General features: G+C 42.0%; 1 protein-coding gene across 1 annotated transcript in view; it reads left to right on the plus strand.

Annotated features, from left to right (window-relative positions):
• The window catches only part of peli1b (pellino E3 ubiquitin protein ligase 1b), a 51,427-nt gene that overhangs the window by 21,376 nt on the left and 17,326 nt on the right, over positions 1–12,725 (plus strand). Inside the window, exon 2 of the mRNA XM_012872831.3 lies at positions 8,986–9,291. Coding sequence (XP_012728285.2) covers positions 9,209–9,291 — 83 coding nt within the window. The 5' untranslated portion in view covers positions 8,986–9,208. The remainder of the gene's footprint in view (positions 1–8,985; positions 9,292–12,725) is intronic.

The following is a 12,725-nucleotide window of genomic DNA, read 5'->3' on the forward strand; positions in this document are numbered from 1 at the left end:
TTACTGAAGGAAGTAGGCATAAACCTGACCCATTTTCTATATCAGCCTAAAGGGACGTCAGAACAGGCTAAAAGACTGTAAGAAGTTCTTTAAAAAAATATTTTTATCGAGGTATGTCAGCCACTCATTCAGACTGCTAATTAAGAAGGAGAACACGACACCAGCAGATAACAGGAATATTGAAGGAATATTGAGTACAGCAAAAAAGAATATCCATGTATCTGACTTTTTATGGAGAATCCTGCATTGGCTTATGTTGGAAGGCTTTTGCAAAGCTAAGCGTTAAGATCTGTTGAGTGCTGCCATTGCCACTAACTCAGTTAACCGTGCTAATATCAGATGCTAAAATTTGTTTTAAATAACCGTAATATTTTAGTCTGTTTTAAAATGTCAGTAAACCCCTGCTGGAAGTGGAGGCAGGGGTAGCAAAACTCCGATCAGCGAATCTTATGTCATTTTCTCTCTAAAAATTAAAACTGCATACAACCTCCGTTCACCCTGGCTTTACGCGCCAGGCAGCACCGTCCGTGAACTCATTTTGTGACATTTTAAGCCGTGCACGCCTTTTTAAGCTAGCATGAAAGCATTGGACGAGAAACCGCAATCCAGTTAAGAAACTGGACTGAATGCAGTGTTTGTCTGTATGTGCTGAAGAGGATAGTTGGACGTGTTTGCAGGTTGGCATGGTGATGCAATAAACAGAGGTGCAGCTGCTCCTTCCTTTCTGACACGAATCAAGGTGTTTCCTCCTGCGGCTCGCGTCTGTGCAGCACGAGCGGTCCAGTCAGGTGCCGAGCTCCGTCGAAGTGGCAGGTGTCACCTGCGCCCGCTGGCGTGGCGGTGAGACACCATGAAGGTCTCTGCAGGCGCGAAGTCGCTATCTGTGCTGTCAGCAGCTCGCTGCTACAGTCTGTGACCTCAGCCTGCAAGCTCAGCCTCTCTGAGCTGCGGCGCGATTGTTGCAGCGCTGTGTGTCTCTGTAGCTTAGCAGCAGTTGGCAGGCGGCCACGCCGGGCTTTAGTGTCATGCAGACCTGCAGGGCTTCGTCAGACGCACTCTTCAGAAACTGTGTACACACACCCAAACACGCAACACGGTGGATAAAAACCATGGGAGAAGAGATTTGTTTTGTGATCTCCCCCCCCTGTTTTTAATAATCAAAAGGCACAGTTCTTCAGATTCTTTCAACCGCATATTGTGGGTGAAATCATAATCATAGGTTAAGCAAAAAAATAAATAAAACGTTTGTTGTGATTCCTTTATGGATATACTCTTTGGTCATTTATCTCTTCGGCTTTACATGACGTTCTTTCCTTCTGATCAGCCGACTGCCTCACATTACTTTCGCATCAACATGTTTTGAGTTGATTCTGAAAATTCATTTCTGTTTTTGCTCCTGCTGTGAATGTACCTCGCTACCAACCAGACTCGTCGCACTGTCTACAAACAGCGTGTAAAAAAACAAAAATGGCTGTAAAAAGGAAAACGGTGCAATGTGGATTTTTGTTTGTAATCTTTCCTAAAAAAAAAAAAACTTACAGCCCAAAGAAGCAATGGGGAGATGAAGGAAACAACTTGTATTCCTAAACGGAAATGTAGACAAAAAGACTCTGAAGCATTCTGGCTCTGGTGTTTGGTGCGGGAGTCGCAGCAGCCGCGTCTATTAATCTTTTTTCCCTACGCTGTCTGGATCCATACTCAAGCGATCAATTCCTGGCAAGTCAGCTAAACGGCTCTATCCAGACCCCCATGTGCACTCACGTGTGTCTACATATTTATACACACACACAGTGCAGCGCATTATGTAGTGTAGATCCACTGATAAAGCTGCGTGCATTTCTTACTAAGTATTAGTTTGTGGGATTAAGACCTTTTTTTGTAGGAGAAGCAGCTGAGGTGTTTCTGCCCTCCCCCAACCATCTGCTGAACTCGGTTACACGCTCTTGAAGGTGCTGCTGCGGAAGAGCTGGTTTCAGTTTGAACGCGTTAAACAATGGCGTTATCTCTGTGCGCTGCTAATTGTTTCACCTCCACCTTGTTGTAAGAGGAGGCTAGCTCATCGCTCCATTGTCAACAGTGGCTTTTAAAAATAGCTCAGAAGTGAAACAAGTGTTAAAACTCAAGTGTTACAGCTTCATGGCGTTTAGTTGTCTTGTCTGGAGAGCTGAACGTCTCAATAAACTGCTGACCGGTGTTTCAGCCTCATCATTAACGCATGTTCAGACATATTTCATTATGCATATGGTCACATTAAGAAACTGATCACAGAAGGCAGCACTGCAAAAACGGAACTAAAAATAAATAAAAGAAGGTAAATAAGATGATTTGCCAATGGAATACGATTTTTGCACTTAAAATTGGAACAACTCATCTCCATCATCTTATTTCAAGTGCAGGATGTCTAATTATCTTATTTTAGGGGTTAAAATACTCATTCCATTGGCAGATAATCTTATTTACCTGCTCAAATCAAGGACAAATACACTAATTTTAAGAATATTTTACTTATTTTTAGATCCATTTTTGCCATGAGAGAGAAAGGAATCCTGACAACTATCTTTAACCTCTAAAGCCTGAGGGTCTATTTTCCAAAATAATACATACTCCTACTTTATAAGGCATTTCTCAACTTGTGCAATGCCTAAAGTGCTAATCGTGTTATCAACTTACATAAAGGTCCTGGAGGATGATGTGGATGTGGAAATTTGAGAGTAATTTATTCTGAGCTTGAGTAAAGGAGATTTAAATGTCCAAAAATAAATTCAAAACGTATTAAAAAAAACAGATGTTTACATACAAAACTTCTTACTTTTGCTGTAAAGAAGGAAATAAGCACAATAGATTGTTATGAGATCTTGTTTACATCTAGGAGTTTGGTGTCCACACAACAAGCAATTGAGAAGTCATACATGTTTAGATTGAAAATAAGACAAACAGACAGAACCCATACTGTTTTGTGCCATTTTGGGCACAGTTTTTGAAATTTGCAATATATTCTTGAAATTAAAAAAGTGGGGCGTGCTCCATATACGGAGGTCTTAGTCCTCGACGCAGTCGACCCGGGTTCAAATCCGACCCGCGGTCCTTTGCCGCATGTCTCTCCCATTCTTCCACCCCCTTCCTGTCAGCCTACTTTCATAAAAAACAAGCCACTAGAGCCGCAAAAAAATCCCAAAGGAAAAAAAATGTTAAAATTAAAAAGTGGGAAGCTGTTATATATTTTGTTAGATACGGTGTGGATATGATCATAAAGGCGCAGGCACAAGGCAACCTTTTAGGTGAGTAGAAACTGCTCCTGGTCTATAATTAATGATAAATAAGGAAGTTCTTTTAACCTAAGATGTAATTGAAACATAAAAATACTCAACACTGGTTCTTAATCTTCATGTCAGAGATTGACAAAGATAAGTTTAAAAAATAGCTACATGTAATGGTTTACCTCAGGGATGGAGAGAAGAAGTGGTTATTGGTTTGGGGGTGCGACCCTCCTACGTGTTGATTTAACCTGCTCTGGAGCACAAATCCAGCACTGCTAATTTCTTCTTTTTGCCTAAACCACTTAATTTCAAATAACAATTTATCTCCACTTTCTCAATCTGAATTTTGAAAAACCTCTTTTAGTCCGATTGGGCCCACCTCCTGCAGTAAAAAATCACATTGTTTTCAAATGTAACAACATAAAAAAAAACAATAATTAAATAAATAAATACGTATGTAGTTTCTGGATTCTTTCCCAGATCTTTTCAGGTTCATTACTGATATGTGCTCTTGAAATCATCTCTGGAATGTGTTTTGTCTTCTCTCTCTCCTGAGGGAACGATGAGATGTTTATCAAGAGAACGTTCGCCGGGGGGGATCGGTACTAGAGCCGAGACATTTTAGCATCACAGGGTCAAGTGAAACTCTTCTGCTGTGATTATACCAAAACTAGTCAACCTAAAAGCAGCTGCTAATGTTAACACGCTCTAACTTCCTGTGTCTGTGTGGGAACCTTTCAGGTTCACTCGCACAGCTCAGTGAGTCATCATTTTGAAAGTGAACCGCAAGATACTTTCTAAATGTCCCTTTTAAAATAATAGTTGTCTTTTTTTTCTCTCGAGTGGGGCTTTTGGTGTACCAGTGCTACATGCCACATTCTCACAGACATCCTTCTCCCTAGCCACATCCTTTAGCTCCTTCTGAGGGATCCCCGGGGTCTCCTCCCAGGGGCACACGCTGTAAAACCACCCAGGGGGCATCCTGATTGAATGCACAAACCAACTCAGCTGGCTTCTTTAGATGCAGAAAAGCTGCACTTCAACTTCAGGCTGGATGTATCTGAGATCTTGTTCTTTTGATCATGATCCATATCTCGTGACCATAGGTAAGGGTCAAAATGTAGATGGACCATTACATTAAGAGCTTTGCTTTTTGGCTCAGCTCTCATTTCACCAAAACAGACCTGAGCACCGGTTGTGTTACTGCAGAAGAAGGCCCAGTCCACCAGTCCACCTCCCGTTCACGAAGAAACATTTAAAGGTCCACGTTTACCAGAAAAACCTCAAGCTTAGAGGAGTTGACTCTTCTCCCGGCCGCTTCACATTCTGCATTGAACCGCTCCAGGGCTCGCTGTAGGTCATGGCCTGAAGAGGCCAACAAAACCACATGGAAAGGTGTGTGCGTGTTTGTCATGCCGTTTGTGGGATTTTGTGAGTAATAGCCAAAAATCTGTATTGCTAAATCACAACACAAACCACAGTGAACTGCATGGTGCAAAAACATTTAAGTTGTAATTTATATTCTTTGCGCGCGTCTGACCAGGACAGCTGGTGCTGTTGGAGCTTTAGTGCACATTTGGCATACCTCACAGGTGTCACTGAAAAGCACTATTTATTGTGGTTTTTATTACTTATCAAGTGCTTGCACTGCAAAAACGTATCTAAAAATAAGCAAAATGTTCTTAAACATAGTGTTTTTGTTCTTGATTTGAGCAGATAAATAAGATCATCTGCCAATGGAATGAGTATTTTGACCCCTAAATTAAGATAATTAGACATCCTGCATTTGAAATAAGATGATGGAGATAAATTGTTCCTATTTTAAGTGCAAAAATCTAATTCTATTGGCAGATCACCTTATTTACCTGCTCAAATCAAGAACAGATACACTAATTTTCAGAAAATTTTACTTATTTTTAGTTCCGTTTTTGTAGTGTGGATGATTATTTCATCCAAAATGTTGTGGACTTTAGATGTCTGAAACGTTTACTTGGAGGGCCCCTGCATGAACTTCTCCCACTCAGTCTGGTGGGACTGCATCACTCTTCCTGCCCCCTGCCCATTCTCACTCATCACAAAAACACTTTACGTCCTACACTTGTGCATTTGTGGTGGTGGATACTCCCAGCAGATGAGCACTCTGGGAATCGTAGGAGAAATATTCTGCTTCGCCTGTTGCAGACTGCCTGTACAGCCACGATGATGTTGTGTCGAAAGATAGCTTAAATTAAAAATGTCTCCTTTTTTTCTGTCACGTCAGTGGGGGAGAAAGGAGGGATGTAAAATAAAGGTCATGAGTTAACCTTAAACCCGTGTAGATCTTCAGAGGTTGCAGCAGGAAATCCATCGCCTTCTGTTTGCCATGTCCTCGTTTCTTCTCTCTGTGATTTCCTGCCTACAGAAAGTTGTGCATAAATGCCGACTTCAGAGGATGACTCAAAAACAGCCCCTGCAAAACAGCATCAATAACTGACTATAGTTCTTATTTAATAACCCTATTGAGTCATCTGGTCATTTAAAGCTGCAGTTGGGGGTTCTGAGAAAATTTGAACAGGTCCCTCCCCCTTGTTCTCTGCTGAGCTGCAGCCCTCCCTCCCTCATTTTAGTTTGGGCTCCATCTAATTCTTTCTTTTTATCGTGCTCTTCTTCTGTTTACCTGTTTTTGTTTTCTGAGCAGATGCCACTAGAGAAGTGTGCAGTTTTCCTGTAACGTAATAGGCCATTCAGACAGGACGCAGTTTGCGCTTCGCTTGTTGCGGGGCTCAGCGTAGCGATGGGCTGAGCTCCACACTGCCTAAGCGCACATGTTAATTATTTTGTTGTCAGCAGCAAATACGTATTTGTCCCGTGCTAAGGAGCTAGCGCTAGCTCTGCTAGTTAGGAGCAGCAAGGAATAAAGGTGTGGGGGTACGGTCTAGGAATCAGCCCGGGGAGTTAGGACTTGATAAAGAGCTCCATTTCCACAGCAATACGGTCTCAAACTCGGGTCATACAGTTCAGGGAATTCTCCCCCATTTTGCTTCCTGGTCTTTTCGGCTGACGGTCGGATGGCCCAGTTTCTACTGGCCACACGTGCATTTGGCCACGCGGGCATTTTCACAGCGGGGTGCTTTGCTGGACGCTGGGCTTTTGTGCCGTTGCACGACGCATACTGCTGAAAATAATGGGTTTCGGAGCGGCTCATTGGTTTTGTTTCTCTCATCTTGAGCTGAAACGACACGGTACACGCTGTGTGGCAGAAGAGGTGTGAGCAACACGTAGATGACCGTGACTGACACTGCTACGACCTTCCTCCTGGCTCTGATTGGTTGTTTCTGTCTGGGAGCGGTGGATTTCTGTAAAGCTTAGCAGGACCACTGGGAAGAGCCAGAGGAGCTTGATTTCCCCCCACAGATTATCTGGCTCATATTATACTATCAGTGCACAGTGATAAAAAATGTAAAAAAGAAAAAAATACATTTTACCTACGGAAGCTTTAAAGGGGTAAGGTATAAGGGTTGCAACATATATATAGTACATTTATCATTGATGCAATAATAGTTTATGCAACATGCATATCTCAAAGAACTGCTTGAACTGAATTAAATGTTAACTAATTATTTAAGTGCCATGCTTTTAGGCACTCTATGCCTGTAATTGTGTTTGGTAACTCTACCTGTTTAATGAAGCATGAACAGTTTTAGAAGGCAAAGAGGTGGTGAAATCATTAAGAAACTACGACTAAGTTGTTTTATTGCCAGAACAACAGACATCAGCCAGAAGCAGCTTTTTTAATCAAACCTTGTTGTTGAGATGGAAATAATGTTGTTTTTTCCCCAGTAGTTGGATAGACTCCTTATTATCTGGGGTCTGGTTGTGATAAACCCATACCTGAATGACAATAACAGTTTTTAATTATTTGTTTATGACAACGCATATATTTTTGGTAGCAATCACCAATATTACCAGGCATCGAATGTTTTCCTAACATTATGCAGCACTGTTATTAATGCAGCTTCAGGTATAACATAGATCTAATTTCACTAATAGATCTTTGCTTAAAAGCCTGTCAGATGTTCAAACTCTGCACTAGAGATATTAGAAAACCCACTTTTGGAAACTCTAGACAAATCCTACTGACAAAATCAGTGAAAGGAAAATATAGACCTAAATAAAAATAACTTTTCATTAGGTTTCCTTAAATAACTTAACAGCAATGTATGAAACAGAAATCTGAAAGGCTCTGTCACATTGATATGATTATATCATATAATACATTTATTTGGAGGCATTGTTTTCTTTAGAGGTAGAGCTGTAGCACAACAGTGAAGGAGCAGGAAGAGCCTACTCGGTGTTTTATCACATTTTTATCACAACTCTGTTATTTAACTGAACAAATTGTATAGTACTTGATTTCTAAGCCTATTTATATCAAATTAGCTGTGGAGCCACAAATAAACTTATATCCTTTCAGATGGCGACATCTCCGATGCAGATCTTGTCATTTATTTGGGTTTAACTGTTTATAGTCAGGTTTGAAACAGCCTAAGTCTAGATGCAAACATTTTAAAATTATTTTTAAGAAACAGAAACTAAAGCCAACCCAAGAATAAGTAAACTGAGCTACTGATTGGCTCCCCCAGGTCAGCAGGGGGCCACCATGGTTGGTAAGAAAGCAACAACAAATAACTCTTTACTTTGTTGTCATTTGTTCTGTTTATTCAAATTTGTAACGAACTATTTTGTTACCTTTAACTTCAGATAAATCTAATATTTATATTTAGTTGGGATTTCGGGAGTTGACAATTGTTTTATAAATAAATGCTCAAAGTAAACATTTAAATTCAGTTTAAGTTTTGTTTATCTCTGGTCAGATTATATTTCATGCACACTGCAAAATAATCTTGATTGTATATATTAATTTAACCTTTATTTTTACAGGAAATAAGTCCATTAAGATTATTAATCTCTAACAGGGATGTCCCGTTTAAAATTATTTTTTACAATTAATGACTCCTTTCTATGACTATGAATCTGTATAAAAACTGTTTAAAACTCTTACTTTCTGAAACACTTTATCTCAAGTTCAATTTATGTAATAAATAATGCAAACTGATTTGCATGATTGTCATGATTGCAGTCAATTTAAGGATTTATTTCTTGACTGAAAAACAACTTAAATGCATGTAAACAGCTAAACAGGGTGGTGTTGGGTTGGCCGGTGGCCTCTCAAATCAAACTCTGCCCGCGGCCACATGCCACCTTGGACTGGCCCTGCACTTTTAACTGTAGCAGTGAAACTGTTTATTTTGTGTCAATATTTAAGGCATTAATACGGTATAGAGTGGGCAGCAGTGAGTCGGACCTACTGGTGTTGTGTTTGACCAAATGTAGTTTACACATTTACTAACCACAATTCATTTGTTTCTTTTGAAAAAAACAACAACATAAACAGGTGTTTTTGTGCATGAAACATTTACACATATAAAACTAACGTTAAACACACAAAACAACCATGTAATGAAAATGTATATAGTAAATAATTGAATCAGCAACAAAAATCAGAAACTTTCAAGATTATTTAATTGCCACTAAATATTTTTTTTGAGGCAGGTGAAATTGCAAATTGCAAAGTACTGTATTGTCTGTAATCCAAACGAGAAATCAGTTTAATTGTGTCCCTTCCTTTCACGTCAGTGTAAATGAAACGGCTAATCTTTATTTGCGTCTGTCCTCTGTCTCTCTGCAGGGCAGGATAAGCGGCGCTGCGACAGGCGAACACATGGAGCATGAAAGGGTGGAGCTGAGCTTCAGCTGACCCCTCTCCCCTTCCGTCTCCTCCTCCTCCCCCTCTTGGTCCCGTTGATCAGCGTCTCCCCCCCTCACCTTCCTTCTTTAGCATTACCCCTTCCTGCCTCACCCTGTTGGATCACATCCAACCTCCCCCTGCAAGCCTCAGTCAGCAGGGCCCCATGTATTCCCCGGAGCAGGAAAACATCTCCACCACCTCGTCCACCAAAGTGCCAGTGAAGTACGGGGAGCTCATTGTGCTGGGGTAGGCAAAAACAACCAAACGTCTTCTATTATTCACTCAAAAGTACAGTTTTACAATTCTGTTGGGTCATTTATCACAGTAAATATCCTGAAGGGTGAAAATTCAAACAGCCCAATCAAATGTTGGAGGAGCGGACAAAAACAGTCTAACTCATATGTGTGGGGAATATTTCGATCCTACGAGATCGGTAGGTTGCAGCCTAAAAACAGAGTATTTATACTCACTAAAGTCACAAAATAAAATGTTCCCATGCTGTTTCTTACACAGGAGCGTGATATATCTGACCATTTATCAGCTGGCTGAACACAATGCCCCCCGCTCACATCCAAATGTTTTAAAGGAAGATTTACCAGTTTTCTGCTGTGGTCATGGTTTGCTGTCAGTAGATGGTGGCGGGTTATTTCTAAACGGTCACGATTTGTGACGTTGCTTTCTCTAAGGCTGCAAGCCCTTCTTGTGCTTTCCTTCTGTTACTGAGGCACAGGAGAAAAATAGGGGGCCTGATTTGGAGAGTGGCGCAGCGCTGAGCACCGTTTGATTGGGCGATGCTGTTGAGGTTGTTGGAAAGCTGACGTAGCGCTGTGATGTGGTCACAACCTGAACTTTGTCACCCTAACCCATAACACAGGCAAGCTTTTCATCTGCTGACCCACAAAATAACACTCATGGTAATATTATGCTAAACAGATCATAGCATATTTAATGTCATTTAGATTTTAATAAAGATGCTCCCAATCCCAACTTTGGGAAGAACTGTCATAGCAAACAAGCTCCTCCCTCTACTTGGAAATACAGAAATATATTGCTAGTGTGTATATGTGTACCTATGGATATATTTCTCTCAATTTGAGAAGTAGTTGTAATTAGACCAAACTAAACAGTTTTACTATGGGCAAATTGGCAGGAATAAACTTAACAAAGCACAACAAGATATTAGTAATATATTTGGGGAAACAAAGAATTTCCTATTTCATTACTGTTTTAATGAACCTGTCAGTTTTGCTATTTTATATTTCAAAGATAATGAAGTGCTGTCCAAACTATTTGAAGGACAGTGCCGCACAAATGATTTTAGCGCTGTCCTGACAAGAATTACCAACCTTTCTTTTTCAAAATAAGAGCGTCAAACATAGCCACAGGGTGGGAAGCTTAAAGGTACAGACCTACCTCTCTGGGCCTCGTCGCAGCAGCTTAGACTGCTGCAGCTACTCTGTGGCGCCTTGCCAGACAGGTTTCACTTTGACCGCAGTCGCCGTGGCCTTTTATCATCACTACGTCTTCTACCACAACATGCCAGCATGCACATTTCCAGACTCAGGGAAAAATGTGGAGCACTCGGAGAGAACCCAAGCATGTATGGGGAGAACATGCAAACTCCACGCAGAGATGTCCAAGGTCGGGATTTGAACCCAGGACCTTGTTGGGTCCAAGGCAAAGGTTCTTGCTGCCAAATGGCACACAATAATTGCACATTTTTAGATATGTCGGTTCAGTGATGCTCTCATGGAACCAGCAGTAGATAAAATGTTGGAAAGTGTTTGAATGAGCTTGTTAGTTTTGTCGACCTGATCCGTTAAAAGTTTACAGTCAACAATAAATTTCACAGTCCCTGGTGGTGGTTGCTGCTTCCATAATTGACCTTCCCGTTTACAACATGTGTTTAGGCTTTCTGACTGTGGTGCTAACTGGTCACTTGTAAACAATTATCTCATTAAACTAATAGGATGATGCTCAGCCAGTTCTCTCAGGACATCCATAGACATATGATAACTCTGGTTGGCTTCCCCACTACCACCTTTCCAAATGATAAAGTGCCTCCATGTAGCTGTTGTTTACAATGCTCACCTAAGGGTGATGAGAAATACTATTAGCAAGCAGATTTCATAGTAATATCTAACCGACGGCTACAAGGAAGCTGTTTTCTATTGGTTTTGGTTTGCTCCATAGATCCAAGACTTTCATACTCCAGGCACGTATCACGTATCACGTCACTACTGAGTTGCACTGATTGCCTGTAGCAGTGATGGAAAATGAAAGCAGCGCGTAGAACCGCTGCACACACTGCGCTTTAGAGAGAAGCCTAAACGGCAGCTTTATTTACATTTCTTCACTCGGGTAAACAGCCTGATGCAGACACGATCCGAACAATATGTGGGACGACGGCACAATTCTAGCATTGTTCCTTTGTTTGCACCGAAGGGCCAAGACGGCTCATTATACATTCAGAGGTAGTCGCAGAACAATGGGGGTGTGGGCAGCGGGCTACGCAGTGCCAAACGCAGCGACTCTGCTGCCCTTTGGGGGCGATGGGCGTGTATTGAGTCAGCAGATTAAGCTTCTTTAGGATTGAGTTGGACGCTTTGCCAAATAATCCAGCTGGAAACTGTTCCCACATAGGAGAGAACACACACACACACACACACACACACACACACACACACCGGGGATATTTTTGTCCTGTTGCACAGTCGTGCTCCAAAACAGAACAGTTACTTCTGCAGAAGGAAATGAACTTCCCTGCAAGATGAGATAACTTTTGGCGGACCGCGGCACCGGATACGATCAGGACAACTTTCTTTCTCTTTCATCAGATATTTGTTTTACTTTCATGGAGGTTGGAACAAACCCTCCACTCCACCCTTCTTCTCCTCGGCACAGAAGACGTTTAGCGTCACGCTGACCCAAACGCCCAGACAAAAGCCGACTGTGACGGGCGTCCGCAGAGATCTTCCTCCTCCCTCCCTGTGCAGAGCCTCTCCACACAGCGCAGCGTCAGAAGGTCTCCTGGTCGTCCTGTGTGTGCGCACGGGCCGCTGTTTCATGTCTCGCGCAGACAGTCCGTGTCACAGCTGACTCAAAGTTTGTTGTTCTGGGTTGTGCTGGAGCAGCATTGTCAGGGGGAGCTGACCGTGGAAAGTTTCCCTTGTGGAAAAAAAAAAAAAAAGAACCCATTAAGCCATAAACGCAGTTCCATGCCTTTAAAAGGGAGAACCCCAGTTTTCCGTTTGCTGTGCTTTTTCCGCCCATGGTTTTTTCATTCTAGGTCAGGCCAATTCTTTCTTTTTGTTTTTTTTTTATTCTTCCGAAAAACGATTGAGGGGGTGCGGGTGAGGGGGGGGGGGCGCTTTTTATGCCCCGCAACAGGAGGCGTCACCGTCCTGAGCTGAAAGTCAAGCTGCTCTTTAAAACTTTAAACGGTTCCATCATGTGAGTCGAACCCTTAACCCTGACCTCCATTCCCTGACCTACTGCGGGGAAATGGCTCCATTACTGTGCTAAACCAGACCGGCCGCTCCCATTAATCTGTCCCATCTGCAACACAAGCCCTCACTGGGTAATGGAAACTGACACGCTGAGCTGAATTGTAGGAGGTGCACAGATATTTGTTGCTGTAAACATTTCAGATTAGCGCTGGACTTCCAGCGAGAAGCCTG

Source organism: Fundulus heteroclitus, chromosome 22, assembly GCF_011125445.2.
Source record: "Fundulus heteroclitus isolate FHET01 chromosome 22, MU-UCD_Fhet_4.1, whole genome shotgun sequence".
Classification (NCBI taxonomy): Eukaryota; Metazoa; Chordata; class Actinopteri; order Cyprinodontiformes; family Fundulidae; genus Fundulus; species Fundulus heteroclitus.